This window comes from Trachypithecus francoisi, unplaced genomic scaffold, assembly GCF_009764315.1.
Source record: "Trachypithecus francoisi isolate TF-2019V2 unplaced genomic scaffold, Tfra_2.0 Lachesis_group3, whole genome shotgun sequence".
NCBI lineage: Eukaryota > Metazoa > Chordata > Mammalia > Primates > Cercopithecidae > Trachypithecus > Trachypithecus francoisi.
In genome coordinates this window covers 26,376,936-26,400,393 of record NW_022681468.1, presented here as the reverse complement: position 1 = coordinate 26,400,393, position 23,458 = coordinate 26,376,936, and the positions used below count along the sequence as shown (strand labels likewise).

The following is a 23,458-nucleotide window of genomic DNA, read 5'->3' as shown; positions in this document are numbered from 1 at the left end:
GTCAAAGTTAATAGAGTGAAAGTAATTTATGAATATTCCTAATTTTCTGACAAATGTCCAAAAATGGATGCATATTTCCAAAGAGGGTCAAGCAGGTTGGAAAATCTCTTGATACACAGGGAATCAAGTAGCAGAGAACCTATTACAGATCTCTAATTTCACTATTTTATTGGTATATTAGTTTTCCATAGATGCTGTAACAAATTCCCACAAACTTGTGCCTCAAAATGATGCAAACTTATTATGTTACAGTTCTGTATGTTAAATGTTCAATACAGTTCTTACTGGGCTAAATCAACTGTTAGCAAGGCTACCTTCCTTTCTGGAGGCTCTGGGGAAGAATGCATTTCCTTGTCTTTTCCAGGATCTAGAGGCTGCTCATATCCCTTGGTTCATGGTCCCCCTCTTCCATCTTCAATAAGCAATCTGCAGTTGAGTCTTTCTCATATTGAATCCTTCTCTGCTTCCCTCTTTCACTTTTAAGGACCATGTGATTATATTGTGCCCCAGATAATACAGGATAATCTTGTCTCTAGAAACTTAATTTTTTTCCAGCTATAAAATCCCTTTTGCCACGTAAGGTAACATACTCACAGATTCAACCATGTATCCAACCCTTTTAGGTTGTGGACTTCTTTTGGCACAGGAGGGAGGGAATAGGCAGGTATTACTATCATTTTGTATGTAACATTATAGAAAAGACAGATAGTACTCATTACAACACACCACCAAAGCAGAAACGCCCTCTCAGAAATCCATATTTGTAACAATAAATAGTCAAAATGTACAGTTTCCATCTGCATTTGTTTTAAGGTAGCTCTAATATAAGGCTTAAAAAAAACAAACACAGCAAAGATATGCTTTGAATTTAATGAAAGCTACTTAGTAACCTAAAAGCTCAAATCAAATCTATTCTAGCACAAGGAGCTTTACCTTTCTCATCTCCCTAAGTGTGCTCATGATTCAAGTTTACGGAAGAACAGCTTTGCTATACAAATAATCTGTAAGATGAAGAAACAAGAAAATCGAAGAATTCACATAATATATTTAACATTTCTGAATTTTCCAGAATATATTTCAAAATACATACACACACACACACACACACACACACACACACACACAGTCTTTCTCCTCAATATTTTGGAAGAGGAAAAATATAAACTTTAAATATTTAAACTTCCCACTCAATCAATACTGGTCTGTTGCCAACTGAATATATATATTTTTTTTTTTTTTTTTTTTTTTTTTTTTTTTTTGAGACGGAGTCTCGCGCTGTCACCCAGGCTGGAGTGCTGTGGCCGGATCTCAGCTCACTGCAAGCTCCGCCTCCGGGTTCACGCCATTCTCCTGCCTCAGCCTCCCGAGTAGCTGGGACTACAGGCGCCGCCACCTCGCCCGGCTAGTTTTTGTAGTTTTAGTAGAGACGGGGTTTCACCGTGTTAGTCAGGATGGTCTCGATCTCCTGACCTCGTGATCCGCCCGTCTCGGCCTCCCAAAGTGCTAGGATTACAGGCTTGAGCCACCGCGCCCGGCCGCCAACTGAATATATTACGGGAAATATTGAAAATCTTTATCTCTAAAATTAAGTTCATTCAATAGAAGTGTTATAAATTTTAGGCCCATTACACAAGAGGTGAAAGAGGGGGGGCTCAGAGATATTTACAGTTAACTAAAGAATAATGAATCATAACTTTCCATTGCCCATTTACTGACTAAAGACATGAATGTTGATTTCGCATTCAATCACAGTTGACATCTGCACAGATCTGTGTATCAGCATCCCTAGGCATATCATTAATTTAATTCTGGTCCTAGGAATATTTAGTTAATGTAGTTTAATTTCAATCCCTGTTGACCTAGGCTGGATTTCAATTCATAACAGAAAACATATGAGAAACAAAATTACTGTAATGAAATATCTATAAGCAAAAGAAAATAAGAATAAAACATATTTCTTAAAAAATTATCATTTGACTGTAATAGTAGGCATAATTTTTTAAAAACTATTCTTTCTCAATTGGTTGTTAAAAACAATTATAGCCTGGGTGCAGTGGCTCACGCCTGTAATTCCAGCGCTTTGGGAGGCCGAGGCGGGCGGATTGCAAGGTCAGGCGTTCGAAACCAGCCTGGCCAATATGGTGAAACTCCTTCTCTACTAATAATACAAAAATTAGTCAGGCGTGGTGGCACACGCCTGTAGTCCCAGCTACTTGGGAGGCTGAGGCAGGAGAATTGCTTGAACCCAGGCGGCGGAGATTACAGTCAGCCAAGATCGCGCCACCACACTCCAGCCTGGGCAACAGAGCAAGACTCTGTCTGAAAAAAATAAAATTATAAAGAAACAAGAAAATAAAAGAAAGGGTAACTTCATGTTAAATAACTGATAAATTTCAATAATGTTTTCAATTTATCAATGAAAATAATTGTTATTTTAATTATCTCTAATGATCTACACCACTGAACTTTTGAACAAGCTGGTCACAATGTAAAAATAAGATGCTAAGGCCAGGTGCACTGATTCATGCCTGTAATCCCAATAACTTGGGAAAACAAGGTCTAGGATTATGTAAGGCCAGGAGTTTGAGACTACCTGGGTAACATAGCAAGACCTCATCTCTATAAAAAATTAAAAAATAAAAACATTAGCCAAGCATAGTAGCATCCACCTGTCATCCCAGCTACTCAGAAGTCTGAGATGGTAGGACAGATTGAGCTCAAGAGGTCAAGGCCACAGCAAGCCAAGATGGTGCCACTGCACTGCAGCCTGGGTGACAGACCAAGACCCCATTTCAAGCAATCAATCACATGCTAAATCCAATTTTTAAAAATTAACCAGAGCACAAATAAATAAATGATATTACATTTAGAAATCATTGCCTAAGTTACTTCAGCATGTTTCAATATTACACTCCAACATATAGAAAAAATGGCTTCTCCCTATTTTTGGACTAAAGGACACATCTATGAATATCATGATTGTAAATTATTTCTTCAATAAGACAAACCTGAAAAACTGTGCGAAATGATTTGCAGAGTAAGTAATAGACAACAGAGTGACTGGGTGACTAGAAAAATAAACCAATATATGAATAATGTATAAGCACAACATAAAGTATACAATCCTAAGTCTAAACTACGTGTTAGAAAAGATGTCTACAGTTTGACAGTCCCTCCATCATTTCTGTACCACAAATAAACTATAAGAAATTATCCTCTGTTAACAGCAATTGGCCACCAGCTGTAGACGTAGCATAGAAATTCAGAGGATGAGCAGGGAAAAGCAGCTTAAAAGCTGAAAAATCAGCTTAAAAGTTTCTCATAACACTGAGAATGATGAAACCAAAAGAACAAACCATTAAAAGGTTGATAACACCATTGAAAAATCTAAAATCTATCAAATTACATTAAAATTAGATTTTTAGATAGAAAAGGTCTAAGTCATACAGTAGTCTCCTCTCTTATCCACAGTTTCAATTTGGTTTCAATCACTGCCTGTCAACTGCAGCCCGAAAAGAGGAAAGTACGGTACAATAAGACATCTAGCGACAGAGAGAGATCACATTCACATAACTTTTATTATACTATACTGTTATAATTATTCTATTTTATTATTAATTACTATTAATGTTTTATTGTTTCTAATTTATAAATTAAGTTTTATCACAGGTATGTATGTATAGGAAAAAGCAGTGCATATAGGGATTATATAGGGATTGGTACTATCTGCAGTTTCAGGCATACACTAGGGTGCCTAAGTCCCCACACATAAGGGGAGTCTACTGCATCTCTTTCTGTAGTAAAATAACTCATGCTGACAGCCATGTATACGGCCAGAATAATCAGTGTATAGTGTGCCAGATTCATCACTAAGGTGGCTCTAATGCTTTGGATATCCATCATATGACAAGTTTTATGCTTCGGAAGCAGGTTGCCAAAAATACAGATTTGGCAATCTGGCTTAAACCACTCCTAAGACATTACCAACACAGGTCATGCCAAAGTTTTACATTGCAAATCCAGTGGCTGCTTCTCATCCCTTCTCTCCTTTTCTCCAAATACTCATCCTTTCTTTGAGCATATACAAGGGATAGGGAGATAATATATCCTCTACTGCCTACTTCTAGGCTATGTATATGTTCATCCTTTCTTTGAGCTTACATAAGGCAAAGACCAATTAGACCCAATTACAGATGCTGAGAAGCTAACCGTCAAAATAAGAAAACCACTACAAAAATTATTGTGATAAGTGAATCTGCCAAATATACTAGCATATTCAAAACACTAAAAGGATCTTAAAATAAGAAATCCGCAACTCTTTTGCCCTTGTTCTTTCCAAGATTCACTTCTCCACCTTTACTTTTTATTTTATTTCGTGTGTGTGTGTGTGTGTGTGTGTGTGATGGAGTCTCGTTCTGTCCCCCAGGCTGGAGTGCAGTGGCACGATCTCGGCTCACTGCAAGCTCTGCCTCCTGGGTTCACGCCATTCTTCTGCCTCAGCCTCCCAAGTAGCTGGGACTACAGCTGCCCATCACCACGCCCAGCTAATTTTTTTTTTTTTTTGTATTTTTAGTAGAGACTAAAGTAGAAACATGGGGTTTCACCATGTAGAAACATGTTTTAGTAGAAAAATGGGGTTTCACCATGTTAGCCAGCATGGTCTCAATCTCCTGACCTCGTGATCCGCCCGCCTTGGCCTCCCAAAGTGCTGGGGTTACAGGCGTGAGCTACCGCGTCCGGCCTCTACCTTTACTTTGGACCTCATCCACTCATATCTTCTGGGATCCTGCTACACCAGTTAAACTTCCACCTGTTCGACCTCTCCCATTAACAGCCCCTTCCACTGAACATATATAATCAGGCTCAAGCTTTTCTATGATTAGTAGTACATAGAGAATCATACTCTAAAAGTTAGAGTCATTCTACTCTTAAAGACTGAGACTGTTTTAGACACACACACAGTTTTTTTTTTTTTTTTTTTTTTTTTTTCTTTGAGACGGAGTCTCGCTCTGTCGCCCAGGCTGGAGTGCAGTGGCCAAATCTCAGCTCACTGCAAGCTCCGCCTCCCAGGTTCACGCCATTCTCCTGCCTCAGCCTCCCGAGTAGCTGGGACTACAGGCGCCCGCCACCTCGCCCGGCTAATTTTTTGTATTTTTTAGTAGAGACGGGGTTTCACCATGTTAGCCAGGATGGTCTCGATCTCCTGACCTCGTGATCCGCCGGTCTCGGCCTCCCAAAGTGCTGGGATTACAGGCTTGAGCCACCGCGCCCGGCCGACACACACACAGTTTTAATAGTCTTTTTTTTCTATATATTTAGGTATTTTGAATTTTTTTCACGTGTTATACTAGAGAGTAAACTCATAGTACACAATGGGGCTAGAATTAATACTAACAATGTTATTGTGTCCCTAAATGAATGAGGAAGCTCTTAGAGAATACTGTCACGAAATGAATAAAATATAAATTATTTAAATATTGCTACCATAAAATGTAATACATAACTGAAATATTAGAAAAGACAAATGCTGTTATCTAATTCCAGAGTGTCATAAACAATATGTAAACCACTCTAATTAAATTACTTAATCAACCTCTGCCAAATATTTGCTGATTTTTATTTTGGTTAAGCAGAGTTTAATAAGTATCCAATAAATTTCAAAACAGGGAAAAATAAATAAATTTGGGCCAATGGCAAGATATCATCTCTTTCTAAATCTAAACTTTGGGGAAAAACTATGCTTTCTTTCATAACAGTGATTTTTTTTCACTAAATGTTAATATTATGGCTCCCCTATTAACTGTGCTCCTTTAATGTTTTCATTAATTCCCTTATTCATTCAGTTGTGCAATACATATTTCACATGTCTACTGTGCACCAGGTTCTTTTTAGGCACTGAGATACAGCATTCAGCAAAACATTAAAAAATCACTGCCTTCATAGAAATTCTATGCTAGGTGATACATATAAGAAAACACATTTCTCAATTGTGTGCCTGTCAGAAATTCATTGAGGCAAGAAATAAAGTATCTTTGGGCCAGGACAGGCCACACCCACAGCCATTACTAGGGTGAAACTTCAAACTAGTGAAATGTATATACACATACACACACACACACACACACAGATTCATATCTATATCTGCATACAGATATATATATAGAGAGAGAGACAGACAGATAGACTGACAGAAATGATGCATATTTCTTTTACTGCCTACTTTTTAGCTAAGACACAGGTGTTAACCAAAAATAATCTGGGCATTCGTTCTCTGCTGCAAAGGCATTATTTTCTGAAGAGCTGGAAGACTATTTTCTTTCTTCTTCATCCTCTTACCTGTAGTACTTTCCCTTTTATAACTACTCAGAAAAGATAACTCCCTAACAAAGAAACTTCGACAATGGCTTATTTCACCCTTAGATGTGCATTCTAACAAATGACACATGACAGCAAGGGACAGTTTCAGGAAGATTTGGTACAGTACATGCTGCTGGGAATGACTATTTTCTATACATTGTACTTACAGCATGAGGGCAGTGAGGAATTGGTGAAGATCCCACCTAATAAAACAAAGCCAAAAGAGTATAGCACCTACCCCAAACTAGAAATAATAAGTAAATCAAATTTCATCTTTAAGGTAAAGGAATTTCAGGTTATGCCAATTTCTAATTATTCCAAGAAGGAAAGCTATGTACACATAACAGCCAAAACCACAACGACCCAGTGCCTGGAAAGCAAGATCCGTCACCTGTTTAAAAAAGAGGCACTATTTCAGTTTCAGGAAAAAGTAAGAAAATCGCGTTCTATATTTGTTCATATTCACTAGCATTTTGTACACTAAGAATATAACTATACTGTAGAAATGCCTCTCCTTCCGAAAACTTTTGAAAAATTCCTTTCAATTTCCACATAAATTTTAAGTTTTAGTAAACCTGATAGTTTCAACATATTCTTATATCATACCTAAATCCTCCCACCTGAAGTTTACAGCTCTTTACTCTTGTCTTTGTTACCTCTTATAACTGAAGAATTTCTCAGTGAATAATTACTAAACTTCTAAGAGGTTCCTGACGTTAATTAACCCCTTAATAAATTTCCTCTCCTACCGGAATCTCCAAATTCCAAATTTCCAGACTTACAGGCCCAGAATACCCCAAAAGTGTATGACAACTCAGATCTATGTATATAGCAGCAATCAGTGGTGGAAACTCCTTGTCCCAGGGCCTCAGCTAACCTGGCAGATGTCACTTACTCTGACATTAAATCGAACTAAAAATATTAACTCTGAGATGGCATTAATTCTAGCAAATAGAAAGTTTATGTAATCCCAGCACTTTGGGAGGCCGAGACGGGCGGATCACGAGGTCAGGAGATCGAGACCATCCTGGCTAACATGGTGAAACCCCGTCTCTACTAAAAATACAAAAAACTAGCCGGGCGAGGTGGCGGGCGCCTGTAGTCCCAGCTACTTGGGAGGCTGAGGCAGGAGAATGGCGTGAACCCGGGAGGCGGAGCTTGCAGTGAGCCGAGATTGCGCCACTGCACTCCAGTCTGGGCGACAGGGCGAGACTCCGCCTCAAAAAAAAAAAAAAAAAAGAAAGTTTATCTGTCATATTTCACTTATAGATAAGTAACTTTGTTCTAGTTAATAGATAAGTTTCTAAGATGGTAAAGAGAATCACCTATAAATTAGTATTAACAATTCACTTTGATGTCTCAGAAATATCTAAACTTAATCACTGCTGCCTTTTACCTTCTCTATGTGTACTACTGTAAAAAAAATGTTTAAATCACCATGCAGATAAATTCTGCAGAAAATCTCTCTTCCTCTTTTCCTTATGGAAATTCTGCTTTGTTTTTAAGATCCAAATAAAGTGACATGACCTACAAAAATGTCCCCACAGGGACCTCAGCAGAAGTAATCAAAACTCTTTTTACCAAGAGCATGTTGCTTATATTTCTAGCAATTAACTTGTTTATAAGTCCTCAACTTTAACAGTATTTGCCTGATAGCAGACTAAAGTGTTCATTACGTCCAAATCCACCAGGTAGTACTATTATAATATTTTTCACGTACCAGGCAAAAGATTAACATATCTCTTATGACAAAAGTTTGGGCCTTCATAATACTTTTTTTTCTTACAGTTTTGATTTTAAGAATTAGGTAAAAATGCATGCCCTCTTTTTCTCCCACCAAATCAACTACTTCCTGACTTTCCTCTTACTCACAATGGCGAAACCATTGAGACCTTCGAATCTCCTGTGAGTCCTCTCTCTTCCTCACCCTGGGCTGGTCCTCCACAACGTCTTTTGCATTTGCTGCCTGTTTTCCAATTCCACAACCAAGGTCCTTCTTCAGTCCCTCTTTTCCTTTTATGGAGAACATATCAATAGGCCTCTAACTAGACACATTGCCATAATCAATGCTAATAATTTAATAAGAGAGTTCCAAAATATGTGAAGCCAAACTTTCCTTCCCTTACTCTACTGTTTCCACCACTGTGATTACAACCTTCTAATATATTATATAATGTACCTATTTGTAATATTTATGGCTCCACCCAATAAAACATAAGCTAAATAAGGCTGGGGGTTTGTTTTGTTTTCATTTTTTTTTTTTTTTTCCGCTTTATTCACTGATATATCCTCTGTACCTAAAATAGTACATACTTGAAAATGGGCATAAAATATGTATTGAATGAACTAAGGAGTATTTTGCTGAAGTAAATTTAAACTTCAGCGTTTTACTAAGACAGAAGCAGTATGTCTTATCAATTAATTCCTGCACACAGCCAGTTAATGCAGGTGTCATATACACAGGAGGAATGCTGTGGCTGAAGAGTTTTCTCTTCTAATCCCAGAAGTGAAGAAAGATAAGACAACAAAGACCAGATGAGATCGGGCGCGTTCAGGGTGGTATTGGGTGCAGCACACCAACGTGGCATAAGTATACATATGTAACAAACCTGCATGTTATGCACATGTACCCTAGAACTTAAAGTATAATAAAAAAATAAAATAAAATAAAATAAAATAAAAAGACGACAAAGACAAGAAAAGGAGATGGGCTTGGAAACAGTCCAAACTGGATGCAATAGAGGTCGGTTTTTTCCAATCCTAGGATTAGGATTCCATAAATATAAACAAAGAAAAAGGAAAGAACAACTAACACACCTCTCTTCTCACGATGTATTTCATCCAGAAGCTGCTCCTGCCTTTCTATCTGTTGGAAGAGACACTGCAGCTCAGATTCCTTGTTTTCAGTCAGATTCCTGAGTTGTTGTCTGCAGAGCATCAGCTGGTGTCGCAGATTTTTCTCTCTGTTTTCTCTCTCTTTCAGTTCCTCACAGAGCCACTGAAGTTTAGTCTGAAAAATGACATTTATATCTAATGGTTAAAGAAACCCAGAAAAGAGTAGCATTTCAAAACACGAGGAAAAAAATAAGTAACATCATGATAATTTGAACAAATATAGATGATTAGCAAATTTTTGCAAAATTTTAAAATACTCATGTTTAATTTGCATAATGGTCTATATCAATTAAAAGCTGGTTCAGAAATTAAGGCATGATATTCGTAGATTTTTAGAAAATCCCTTTAGAAAGATAAAGTTTGGCCTATTAAACTTTCAATAATATGATAGGTAATCCTCTGATTTGATATACAGGGCAGCCTAGTATTGGAATTTAAAAAACAAATACAGGCCAGAATAGAACTACAGACTTTTTATAAAAGAAGTATTCCTTCAGAGAATTTTTTAGAAGAGAAAATTCCTAGCATGACTTCTAAAAACGCATATCCCCATTGATCTAGCTAATTAGGTATGAGGAGAGATTTTTTATTGACTAGAAGATATAGAGTTAATGTTTATGCTTCTAAGACACAAGGAAAGTGAATTCTGGCAACTCTTCTTCACAGATTCTAACCTCACCTATCTTTTTTTCTTTCTCTCCTTTTTTTTTTTACTCTGTCGCCTGGGATAGAGTGCAGTGGCACCATCTTGGCTCACTGAAGTCTTGACCTCCTGGGCTCAAGCAATCCTCCTGCTCAGCCTCCTCAGTAGCTGGGACCACGGGTGCACACCACCATGTCTGGCTGTTTTTTGTTTTTTTTTTGTAGAGTTGGGGTTTCACCATGTTGCCCAGGCTGGCCTCAAAGAAATCCACCTGTCTCAGCCTCCCAAAGTGCTGGAATTACTGGCGAGTGACCACATCCAGCTCTCACCTATCTTCAATATTTAGATATTTAAAACAAGAATAGGAAAAGAAATATTTCTTTCACCTTCAATACAGCAGGATTTCAGTCAAGTCTCAGGACCTTCCTAAGTCAGGCTACCCTCCAATTCCTAGTTATATGTGAAATGTGTTGTCCGTAGGAAAATCAAGCTTTTGAAGATAAAACCTGTATCATAATTATTAATATAGACTCTCATCAAAAACAAAAGGGGGCCATCATAACAGTTCCTCTTCTGGAATGACGATATATAGAAATCTGTAGAAATGATCCCCAGTGAAATACCAGTAAGTGCTAAAAATAATTTTTAAAAAATTAACATTTCTAAATATTGTCCTGTAGCCATACAGCAAATGAAGAAACATTTATTCAAGAAACTCTAGTTAACCTCATTAAAGTGGCACTTGAGGCATAACTGACTCCTTCCTTCTACCCTCAGTGTGACAAAAGCTCCACTCCTCATTCCAGAAAAACAGTACCAAGAAAACAGCGTTTTCTCTTTCTCCAGTTCACAGTCAAGGTACACGATAGCATACTAGATGGGCAGATCACCAGGATTTTTCAGCCTTGCAGCTCTGATTTGCATAGGCTAAATTCCTGGCCGAGTGCAGCAAGATGTTGAGAATCCCTTGCTCCCCCAATGTCCCACTGATAGGATGGTTACTCTACCCCAAGCACAGCAGGCTGAGAATACTGGGGTCCCAATTGCCATTTCCCCAGGTCACTTAAAATAAAGGTGTACTTATGAACATGCCTGATGAATACAGATTTTTTTGAAATCCTCGAGAAAATACTAGCAAACAGAATCCAGCAACCCATAAAATGAACATCACGATTAATATGGTTTGGCTCTGTCTCCACCCAAATCTCATGTGAAATTATAATTTCCAATGTTGGGGGAGGGACCCAGTGGGAGGTGATTGGATCACGTGGGCAGTTTCCCCCTTGCTGTCCTTATGATACTGAGTGAGTTCTCAAGAGATCTGATTGTTTAAAGGTGTGTAGACTTCATCCTTTGCCCTCTCTCTCTTGCCGCCATGGGAAGACAAGACATGCTTGCTTCTCTTTCACCCTTCCACCATGATTCTAAATTTCCTGAGGCCTCCCCAACCAAGCATGCTGCACAGCCTATAGAACCGTGAGTCAATTAAACCTCTTTTCTTTATAAATTACTCAGTCTTGGGTAGTTCTTTATAGCAGTGTGAGAACAAACTAATACCATGATCAAGTGGAAGTTATCCCAAGAATGCAAGGTTTAAGAGAGGAAAATCATTAATGTAATATACTATATTAATAGAATTAGGGACAAATGTCATATGATTATATCAAAAGATACAGAAAAAGCATATAATAAACATTCCTTCATAAAAAAGACACTCAAAAAACTACAAATAGAAGAGAACCTCCTTAATATGATTTTTAAAGTATCTATGGAAAACTCCCAACTATTATCATACTTAATAGTAAAAGTCTGAATGCTTTCACACTAAGACCAGAAACAAGAAAAGGATAACAGCTCTCACCACTTCCATCTAACATTGTATTAGAGGGTTATGAAAAGGCAATTATACAAAAAATAATAAGAAATTTAAAATATCCAGATTGAAAAGGAAGAAATGAACATATCTCTATTTGCAGGTAACAGGCTTATGTGTAGGAAAATCCTAGTAATTCCATTAAAAAATCTATTAGAACTAATAAAAGAGTCCAGCATATTGCAATACATAAAATCAATACAAAAATTAATTAGATTTCTATATATTAATATTTGCAATGAGCAATCCAAAAATAACATTAAGATAATCATATTTGCAATAGCATCAAAAATGAAGTATTTAGTGATAAACATAAAACTGCAAAACTTATATCTAAAAACTACAAAATGCTTTTTAAAAAACTGAAGACTAAGTGGGAAGATATCCTATGTACATGGATTGAAAGAGAATATTATTAAGATAGCAATACATCCTACCTCATCTACAGATTTAACGGGATCCCTTTCAGAATCCCATCTAGCTTCTTTAAAGAAATTGATGAGTTGATCCTATGTTTCATATGGGAATTCAAGGCAAATTTCCAAAATAGCCAAAAAAAAGATATTGGAAAAGAAGAATATAATTGGAGGATTCATACTTATCTATTCCAAAGCTTACTACAAAGCTACAGTAATCAAGATGGTGTGGTATTGGCATAAGGATATACAGACTGAAGGAACAGAAGTGAAAGTCTAAAAATAAACCCATACACAAATGTCAATTGATTTTCAACAAAAGAGACAAAACAATGTAATGGAGAAAAGAATAGTCTCACCAACAAATGGTGCTAGGACAACTAAATATACAAACACAAAAGAATTCATTTATACCCCCTACTTCACACCATATACAAAAACTAACTCCAAAAGGATCACAGACCTAAATGTTAAGAGCTGAAACTATAAGATTATTAAAAGAAAACACAGGCATAAATTGTTGTGACCTTGGTTTGGCAATAATTTCCTAGGTATAACACCAAAAGCAGAAGCCATCAAAGAAAAAAGCTGATAAATTGAACTTCTTTGAAATTAAAATTCTGCGCTTCAAAGGCCACCACCAACAGAGAAGAGACAACCTGCTAAGTGGGAGAAAATATTTGCAATTCAATGTCTAATAGGGGAATTATGTGTCGGATTCATAAAGAAGGCAATAATAAAAAGACAAATGACGCCATTTATGAAATGTACAAAGAATGTAAATAGATATTTCTCCAACGAAGATATACAAATAGCCAATAAGCACATGAAAAGATGCTGAACATCATTAGCCATCAGGAAAATGTAAATCAAAACCACAATGGGACTCTACTTCACATCCAGCAGGGTAGCTAATATCAAAAAGACAGATAATAACAATTGTTTGCATAGATGTGGAGAAACTGGAACTCTGACATATTGCCGGTGGGAATGCACAGCAGTGCAATCTCTTTAGAAAATAATCTGACAGCTACTCTATGGGTTAAACATAGAGGCACCATACAACCCAGCAGTTCTACTCCCAGGTAAAAATCCATGAGAAATGAAAAACAAATGTCCATGCAAAAACTCAGACAGAAATTACTCATAGCAGCATTATATTAATAGCCAAAACATTGCAACTATCCAAATTTCCATCAAATGATAGACAGATTTAAAAAATGGAATAGATCCAAACAATGAAATATTATTTGGCAATGAAAAACTGAGGTCATGATACTTGCTAAAATAGATATATCATAATATGGATGAAACTCGAAAACATTCTGCTAAATGAAATAAGTCAATCACAAAAGACCACATATTATATGATTGTATCTGTGGCTGGGGCAATGGCTCACGCCTGTAATCCCAGCACTTTGGGAGGCCAAGGTGGGCAGATTATGAGGTCAGGAGTTCAAGACCAGCCTGACCAACATAGTGAAACCCCATCTCTACTAAAAACACAAAAATTAGCCAGGCGTGGTGGCATATGCCTATAATTCCACCTACTCAGGAGGCTGAGGCAGGAGAATTGCTTGAACCCAGGAGGCAGAGGTTGCAGTGAGCCAAAATTGCGCCACTGCACTCCAGCCTAGGCAACAGAGAAAGATTCCACCTAAAAAAAAAAAAAAAAAAATTATATTTATTTAAAATGTCCTGAATAGACAAATCTACAGAGACAAAAAGATTAGTGGCAGACTAGAACTGGTGGTTGGATTTACAGGTGATGGCTAAGGTGTCCTGATTTTCTACTTGAGGTGATGAAAGTGTTCTCAAATTAAATGTGGTGATGACTGCACAATTCTGTAAATACACTAAAAAGCATTAAATGGTGCATTCTAAATGGATGAATTGTATGATATATGAATTATATCTCAATTAAGCTGTTATTTACACACACAAAAAAAAGAAGGGTGGAGAGTAAGTCAAGACAGAAAAACAAAGCTAAAATTATACATCTATGGATAAATGAGACCTGGCTTTAGTACATGCTATGGAATCTATAGGCCTCTGTCTTGTGTGGATGTCACTGGCTAAATGTAGGAAGTCTGAAAATTAAATTGGGCTGTGCACTTCCAATTATGACTGCAGAAATTTAACAAAGCCTACTTCACTTCTCAATACTCCCTTTGAAACATCCATGCGAATACAGAACAATAAAAAGCTTCTATAAGACAGAAAACCAGGAAACAGGGTCAACTCTTTGCCAGATAAAATAAGTACTTTCTATTATAATTTTCTGCTGAAGCACTAATGGAGAATACAGGAAAAATATGGGACAGTATACCAACATCCTCCTATGACAATCAAGGCAGCAAATTGGGCTATTCTTTAGAAAGTGTTTTCTATGCAGAGTATGAAACACATGCTGAAGGCTGGAAGTCAAGAGTTTGTTATAATAGTCCAAGCAAGTGAAAATACAAAGGGAAGAACCAAAGTGTACATTTTTGAGATGTGGTAGTTCCTCACATGTTATGGTTAAAGTAGAGAGAGAAATCAGTAATGGTCAAGACATATAACCCATAATACCCATGTTTCTAATTTACAAAACTGTGAGACAGGCTTTAGGTGTAACCCTGTGTACTCTCAGCTGAGGTGGGCACAAAGAGATACACCTTCTCCTTGATGAAAGGAGAGGGAAAAGTAAAAGAAATTTTGTCTTGCAACATGGGTACCAACTCAAGCCACAGTAAAATAAAGCACAAAGTAGACTCCTAAAGTTCCTGACTCCAGGCCCTATCTCCCAGGGAGCATTTCTAAACTCTGCCTAGGCCAGAAAGAAATGTGTCACCCAGAAGAGAAACACACAAGCCTGGATGGCTTCACCATCTGCTGTCTAGAGAGCTCTTGGATCTTGAATAAACATCAGAAGTAGTCAGACAATAGTCACCATAAGCCTTGGGACAGACTCAGTACTACGCTGGCTTCAGATCTGTCCCAGCATAGTCCCAGCGGTTGTGGACGCAGAGGCGCTTGTTTCAAACCTCCTCCAGCTCCAGCCAGTTCAGCACTGAGAGAAACACTGCGTTTGTTTTGAGGGAAAGTAAGGAAGAGAAAAAAAGACTCTACCTGGTAACCCAAGCACTTCAGAGAACAGTATGGAGGTTCCTCAAAAAACTAAAACTAGAGCTACCATACAATCCAGCAATCCCATTGCTAAGTATATACCCCAAAGAAAGGAAAACAGGATAGCAATGTCTGCACTCCCACATTTGTTGTGGCACTAATCACAACAGCCAAGATTTGGATGCAACCTAACTGTCCATCAGCAGACAAATGGATAAAGAAAATGTGGAAATGTGGTGCATATACACAATGGACTACTATTCAGCCATACAAAAGAGTGACATCCTGTCATTTGCAACAACATTTATGGAACCTGAGACACTATGTGAAGTGAGATAAGCCAGGCAAAGAAAGACAAACTTCACATGTCTCACTCATTTCTGGAAACTAAAGTTTAAAACAATTGAACTCACTGAGATAGAAAGTAGAACGATGGCTACCAGAGACCAGGAACGGTAGTGGGAGAGGGAGGCAGTGCATATGGTTAAATGGGTATATATAGAACGAGTAATATCTAGTATTTGATAGCACAACAGGGTGATTACAATGAACAATAATTTATCATGCATTTTTAAATAATTAAAAGAATAGAATTGGAATATTTGAAACACATAAGAAACAAGTGCTTAAGGTGATAGATACCCCTTTTATAATGATGTGATCACCATACATTGCAATGCCTATATCAAAATATCAACTTTTAGCAGATAACAAATTAAACAACTTTGGCAAACAAAAGAACTATATAAACACAGGATAAAATTTAAAATAGATAAACCTGAAGGAATACATTTTAAAAAATGGCAACATGAACACGGACTGATAAAAGATACGACATTTACAGTTGACCACAGACTCCACAGGAGTGAAAAAGAAGACAGTTTTTCAACCTCCTATCAACAGAAAGACCACCTGTTCTAGGAACAAGTCACTATTAGACAATAGAGTAGGATTTAATCTGGTTGGTATGCACCACAGATGGCAAATGTGAGTAGTTACAAGCGCAAGATAGAAAACATCAATAAAAGAAGTGGATAGAAAATACAGAAATGTATCTGTTTCTCTTAAATCTACTTTAAGAAAATTAACAGAGCAAGCATAATGATAAAATGCAACACTTTTCCCCCATGTTGGAAATGAATAAAGAATGGAGGGACTATGTCAAACCATAGTGTAGTTGCCCCTGCTAATGTGGTCAGGTCCATGGTTGTTCTCATTTCCAGCTGTTTTCTGCCATATACGAATGAAACTCTACTTTTTAATCAGATCTTCTGATGTTTCCCACAGAAAACTTCCATATTGTATTTATGCAATTGTCTGCTTTTTCGAATGTTTGCTACCAATTCAATTTTTAATAACCCATGTGGTCCAAACAAAATGGGTCCCAGCACAATCCTCCAGTAATCTCTTCTAACCCAGTGATTTAATCACAAATTTAAAAAATCACTTCACGTTTCCTTTTCTCCAATGCTTTTCCACCTATTCCATCCTAGTCTTTCACCTTTGTGTAATTACTACCTATGGTTACTGCTACTACTAAGAGATGGTAATGGAGAAACAATAAATCTGTTTTGTCCTAACAATAATACTAATGGTTCTGGGAAAAAAACAAAACAATAACAACAACAACAAAAATCCCTAACAAGGTATTAGTCAGGTTTGACATGTGTTATGGATTGAATTCTGTCTCCTCCGACTTCATATGTTGAAGTTCTCATCCCAAGTGTGACTGTATTTGGAGAAGGGGCCTTTAGGGAGATAATTAAGGTTAAATGAGGTCATAAGAGTGGACTCTATCTGATAGGAATCCTGTCCTTACAAGAAGAAGAGATAGCAGAACTCTCTCTTCCAGCCTCACCGAAGAAAGGTCACATAAGCACACAAAGAGAAGGTGGCCATCTATGAGCCAGGAAGAGAGGTCTCGCCAGAAACCAAACCTGGCACCTTGATCTTGAACTTACAGCCTCCAGAACTGTGAGAAAATAAATTACTGTTTAAGTCATTCATTGTGTGGTATTTCGTTATGGCAGCTTGAACAGATTAATATAATATGATCTACAGCTTCAGTCTATTCTTATGAGGCCTTTATTCCATTGTCAAACAAAATTAAAAATAAACTATAGTTAGATGTTTTTTATGAATTGAATCTGTATGCAGAATATATTATTAATCCTACAAAATAAAATATCAACCTATGGAAATTTAATCAATCAATAATCAATTATGAGAATTTGTGTTTGTTGGATAAATACCCAACATCTTCATTAAGTATCTTGAGGAAGCAGCTTGGAATACTATATAGAAATAACTTTAACAATTCTCAATAATAATTAGCTGACAAGGCTATTAATCACAGAGCAAAAACCATTCTATTAACCACTCACCGGAGTATTTTACAGATTACATAATGGAATCATTTATTTAACTACGTCAACAAGTATTGCTAAATAAACCAAGATACAGAATGAATTTGTAAATATGTCTTTTTTTTTTTTTTTTTTTTTGAGATGGAGTCTCACTCTGCCGCCTAGGCTGGAATGCAATGGCACAATCTAGGTTCACTATAACCTTTGCCTCCTGGGTTCAAGCGATTCTCCTGCCTCAGCATCCCAAGTAGCTGGGACTACTGGCTCCAGCTACCACATCTAGCTAATTGTTGTATTTTTAGTAGAGATGGTGGTTTCACCATGTTGGTCAGGCTGGTCTCGAACTCCCAACCTCAGATCATCTGCCCAGCTCGGCTTCGCAAAGTGCTGGGACTACAGGTGTGAGCCACCACACCCAGGTAATGGTACTTTTTTTATCCTTCGTAGTTTAGTTGATAGCTTCTGATTACGTGAGAATATTCCTAAGTATCTTGTAAAACTACCAAGATGATCTTTTTAATCTGTGAGACTCTTCTACTGAGTCCTAGGGTAATAATATACTAAAGCCACTAAGAAATGACTCAAAGCTAAAAATCAAGGACCACAGAAAATTTAAATAAAAAGATTATAGCTTATAAAGGTAACAATAATATTAGGAACCAGAATTTTGCTCCTTTAATTACTATGCTTCTTTTCCCAAACCTCTAGAAACAATTTTGAAAGAAAACGTTTGTATAAGAACCAGAGATAAAGAGGATGGCAATTTTTTAGAACATGGTCAGCCACCTAAACAAGAATTAAATTAGAAATGCAAGAGTCAAATACAAGTCAACCTAAAAATATGTGATTTTTTTCAGTAATACTTTCTTCACCTTTTAACTAAGTTATAAATATAATCAAGAAAAAAGCAAAATAATCTCCACGGCAGTACATATACTTTTGCTCAATTAACTGAATATATTCCACGTAAATAATCTAAAGAGTATTTGCAACAAATCAGTCAAGATACTGAGTGTAACATTTTCCATTCTATATCAGAAGGATAAAATTTTAGATATTTATCCACATCTATCAACAAGAATTAAGTACACTGGGCCTAATACTTCTCACATAATGCTTTAAAAAATCCACATCAATAAAAAGACAATATTTGTAGATGTAAGGTTTATATTCAAGTGTGGATTACACAACCAAGGGAGAGAAATGATGGAACAGAGTTCTGAGGCCGGAGGTCTAAGCTCTTCTCAGTAACTAATTAGCTTTATGTGCTTAGGTAAAACTGAAAACATCTTGGGCCTCAGTTTCTTCAATCTACAAAACGAGGCAGTCAAACTACATGATCTCTAAAGCTACATCAGTTAAAACAGTGTGGAAAAGCAAATGCTTATCAATGCCCAGAATACACTATACTATAAAAAGTGTAACTCTTTGGCATGATATCAAACAACACAATATAAAAAAATCTTCTCCCTAAATTTGGAAGTGTATTTCTTACCCATCTAATCTCCGAGTTTATAGCTATGATCAAATAACACCAGTACTTAGGAATTAATATATTCACTGAAATCTCATCTGCTTGTTATTTATTTTTCTACAATATTTAAGTCGAGGAAGTGCCTCAACTGGGAAAATGTAGCATGCCCAATATAATTACTCCTTTAAAAAATATTTATTGAACATTTAGCCAGGCATTGTGATAAGTGCTAAAGATGTAATAAGGAAAAGGATAAGCACAAATCTTCCCTAGTAACATTTACAGACTAAAGAAACAGAAGCAAATGGGGAATTTCAATACAATGAGGCAAAGGCCAAGAAGAAAATGTATAGCTTTACACCATCAAAAAAGTATATGAATTCACCTTTTTGTTTCTTAAGGGAATAAATACTGGATCCAGGAATTAAATGTGTTCTTATATGAACAACAATGCACTCAGGATCCTGCCTGATGTGGAAGCACAGCTAATACCAGCTTTTCTTTATTCTCTGTCACAAAACAATAATGTAACATGTGGACTCAACAGTGATTCTCTCTAGTAGGAGAGTCCATCCTGAGAGTGCTGGCCTGCGCTAGATTTGACACGTTGTCCCTACCGTCTCCATGTGAATATCTTTAGTACTTCTCACTTCTTGCTATGATGTGAACAAAAACTGTGATCTGTGTCTTTGTCCTTGCTTCTCTTGGGGCCTTTCTGTCCAAATAGAAGTTTCTGACTATCAGTCTCTCTGGTGGAAACTCTTTCAATACTGCCACGAATTTGCCTGTCTGGGAGACTGCATGATCATTTATTCAGATACTAATCCCTGACTGGAGTCTTCTACTTTGGCTAGAAAATCCTGGAAATGTCTTTCTCTATCACCCTAGAATATAACATCTCTCATCACATGTATGCTGTCAACAAAATCACTCCAGTCTGTCCTTTCCTCTGAATGTCTGAACAATTTTCTTAATTCAGACTCTCACTCTAAGCTTCTTAACTGGTCTCGCTACCTCAAATCTTACCAACTCTAATCTACCCTTCACCTCACTACCAAAATATAAATATAAGCAATGCTACTCTCCTGTTCAAAACTCCTTTGTGATTCTCCATGCAATGTAGATCTGAATCCAGGATCCTCAAAATGGCAAATAATGCTCTACTGGATGAACCTAATCCCTCTGGAGCCCCATCCCCTGCCATTCTCTGTGTCATATGTTCATATTTTACTATTGCCAAATCATTTGAGGTTTCTTTGCATTCATCAGATTGCTTCTGTTCTGTGCCTTTCCTAGAACTTTGTTCTTTGCATGTTTGCTCTTTGCTCTTTACCCAGATGGTTTCAATATTCATCTGCGACATCAGCCTCTGTGGCAGCTTCTGCATACTTCTATTACAGCTCTTACTTATAAGACTGAAATTATCTGCATATATGTCTGTCTTTCCTAAAGACTAGGACAATGTCTTGTTTTTGTTTGTTTGTTTGTTTGTTTGTTTTTATGAGATGGAGTCTTGCTCTGTCGCCCATGCTGGAGTGCAGTGGCATGATCTTGGCTCACTGCAACCTCTGCCTCCCGGGTTCAAGCAATTCGCCTGCCTCAGCCTCCCGAGTAGCTGGGACCACAGACGCATGTCACCATGGCCGGCTAATTTTTTGTATTTTTAGTAGAGACAGGGGTTCCCCGTGTTAGCTAGGATGGTCTCAATCTCCTGACCTCGTGATCCCCTCACCTCGGCCTCCCAAAGTGCTGGGATTACAGGCATGAGCCACTGGGCCTGGCTGTCTTGTTCATATTTTTATGCCCACAGCATGTAACAGCATCTGAGCCATAGTAGTTTCTCAATAAATTCCATTAAGCTGAAGAAAACATGGCCTTACCATACCTTGTTAGAACTTATTACAAAAACATGCCCCTAATCTATGGAAACTGCTTACCTGGCATTCCTTAATGACCATGTGATGATTAATACCGGGTGCCAAATTGATTAGACTGAAGGATACAAAGTATTGAGCCTGGGTGTGTCTGTGAGGGTATGGCCCAAGGAGATTAACATTTGAGTCAATGCTAATCTGAGTGGGCACAATCTAATCAGTTACCAGCATGGCTAAAATATAAGCAGGCAGAAAACATGAAAAGAGAGATGGTCGAGCCTCCCAGCCTACATTTTTCTCCCGTGCTGGATGCTTCCTGCCCTTGAACACTAGACTCCAAGTTTTTCAGTTTTGTAACTTGGACTGGCTCTCCTTGCTCCTCAGCCTCCATATGGCCTATTGTGGGACCTTGTGATCGTGTGAGTAAACACTTAATAAACTCCTCTTTATAAATAGATCTATTCCATTAGTTCCATCCCTCTAGAGAACCCTGACTAACACAGACCATCTCAACCCTCTTCCTTCCTGTAATTTCTTATTACTACCATTCATTAGCTATTTTACCTGTAAGTATAGTCCAACTCTCAATTGGACTTCATATTTTTATTATGCCACCAGTGCCAACAAAGCAACTGTGATGCAAACCCCACCCAATCCTTGTTTTCTAGAATTAATACTAACAGAACAAAGCTCACTTGGCAGATTTATGAAAACAATTACTGAATGCCCTCAGAGGTCCTTCTAATACTGGAAGACATCAGAATGGACTATCTGAAGAGCAATTCTACTTTCCATATGGTTTTCTTTCCTCTGACTTAGATCTTATCTTCAATACTTATAGAGCTGTCCAGTCATAGTTCATGGGAATTACAGTATTGTAGCCCATCAATAACCTAAGCTATCTTTCTAGTAAATAGATTCAATTCCCCCTTAGTCAGTTGGTCAGTGTGGTATTTTTTATCACAACCCGTTTACACTGTAGAAGGAACTGTTGTCTCATGCAGTATTAGAACTGGTCTGATCAGAAGTTCAATCCCATTAAATGATAAGAGAAAACTGCTCACTAGCTCCCAAATTAAACAGCTATGATTAAGAGTCATCTCTGACTCTCATAATTTAACTGAACTACAGCAGTGAAAGCTTTCTGTTCAGAAATGATAAAGACTTTAACTTGAAAGAAAATTCTAAGTACATTGCTCCTGTTGTCAGAATTGTGAAGTTGAGAAAAAGAAAAATGAGAAATGCAATATTAATGCACAACAGAAGTTTCTGGCCAAAACATTCTGAGGCAGCAAAACATTCTAAATTCCCTACTTCAGGTGGCATAAATACAAATTTGTATTTGTTTCTATCAAAAATGGCTAGAAATACACAGGTTCGTTGTTAAAGTTCAATGTTCAATCACTATGCTTTTATTTTCCTGTTAAGAAAGCTTTGTTTTAGGAGGCTTCTCTAACGCATAGTTGACCTTCAAAGGTAAACCTTATCTTTCCATCACCTCCCACCCACGTCTTATTCACCAATCTCAGGGCATTATCTGTAGTTACTCAAATATTCTCATTTTCATGTCATTGTTCTACCCATAACTAACTAACTTGAGAGCTACATATTTTTGTAAGGCCAAGTTTAAATATTGCTTTTTTCCAGAAGCTGACTATGACATGCTGGTAGTATCATACCCTACCTTTCTCCCAGCACAAACAACAGAATTAGCTCTTCCTTCTTCTGTGTTCCTTTGTCAATGTTCACATATATCTATAATCTAGTTCTTAATATTTCAATACTTTTACTTTCCTTTATTCTCTCATTCTAGGCCTACATATTTAACTTTTAAATGTTAAAATAAGAAACAGGGAGATTCCCTAAATGGACTGCAGTGATATCTTCCCCTGCAATTAAGTATTATAGCTTCACATGTTCAGTTACATGACAAAATAAATGGCTAAACCAAATAGGATGGCTTAAAGATCATAAATATTACAATAACTTTAGGATTCAACGATTAATTACCTTGCTTTCTGCTAACCAGCGATGTGGGTCATAATGTATATCAGGACCAGATGAAAAAACCTACAAAAGAGAAAAGAGTCTATCAGAAATACATTTTTCTCTGACATAAATATATAAACAAAATTCTTCACCACAGCATCCAAAAGTTTAGTCCCCCAATGTAAGGATTTGAAAAGAAAAATGTTTGTCCCAAATATTCAACCAGTTGCAAACCAGCATTCATTTACATGCCTCTTTATGTATGTATTCATTTATTTATGTTTTGGCAATAAATGTTTTGATGGAAAAATCAACTATCAAGTGCTATCATTGCTAGGATCTGTGGAGGCTAATTCTACGGAGTTCCATATGGCAAAAAGCTTCAATTAAAATCAGGTTGCTTCATTTTTGTTTCCTTTCTTCAGCCTTGTTCTGTATAATGTATTTCAAAGAGGGTTATAGG

The 23,458-nt window shown here is 37.1% G+C and overlaps 1 protein-coding gene across 3 annotated transcripts in view; it reads right to left on the bottom strand.

The window, feature by feature from the left end:
• Nucleotides 1–23,458, bottom strand: part of CEP128 (centrosomal protein 128) — a 488,113-nt gene that overhangs the window by 244,897 nt on the left and 219,758 nt on the right. For all 3 annotated transcript variants that reach the window (XM_033187243.1, XM_033187242.1, XM_033187244.1), the window contains 2 exons: nucleotides 23,017–23,076; nucleotides 9,175–9,367 (listed from right to left, as the gene is read on the bottom strand). In XM_033187243.1, the coding sequence (XP_033043134.1) occupies nucleotides 9,175–9,367; nucleotides 23,017–23,076 (253 nt within the window). The remainder of the gene's footprint in view (nucleotides 1–9,174; nucleotides 9,368–23,016; nucleotides 23,077–23,458) is intronic.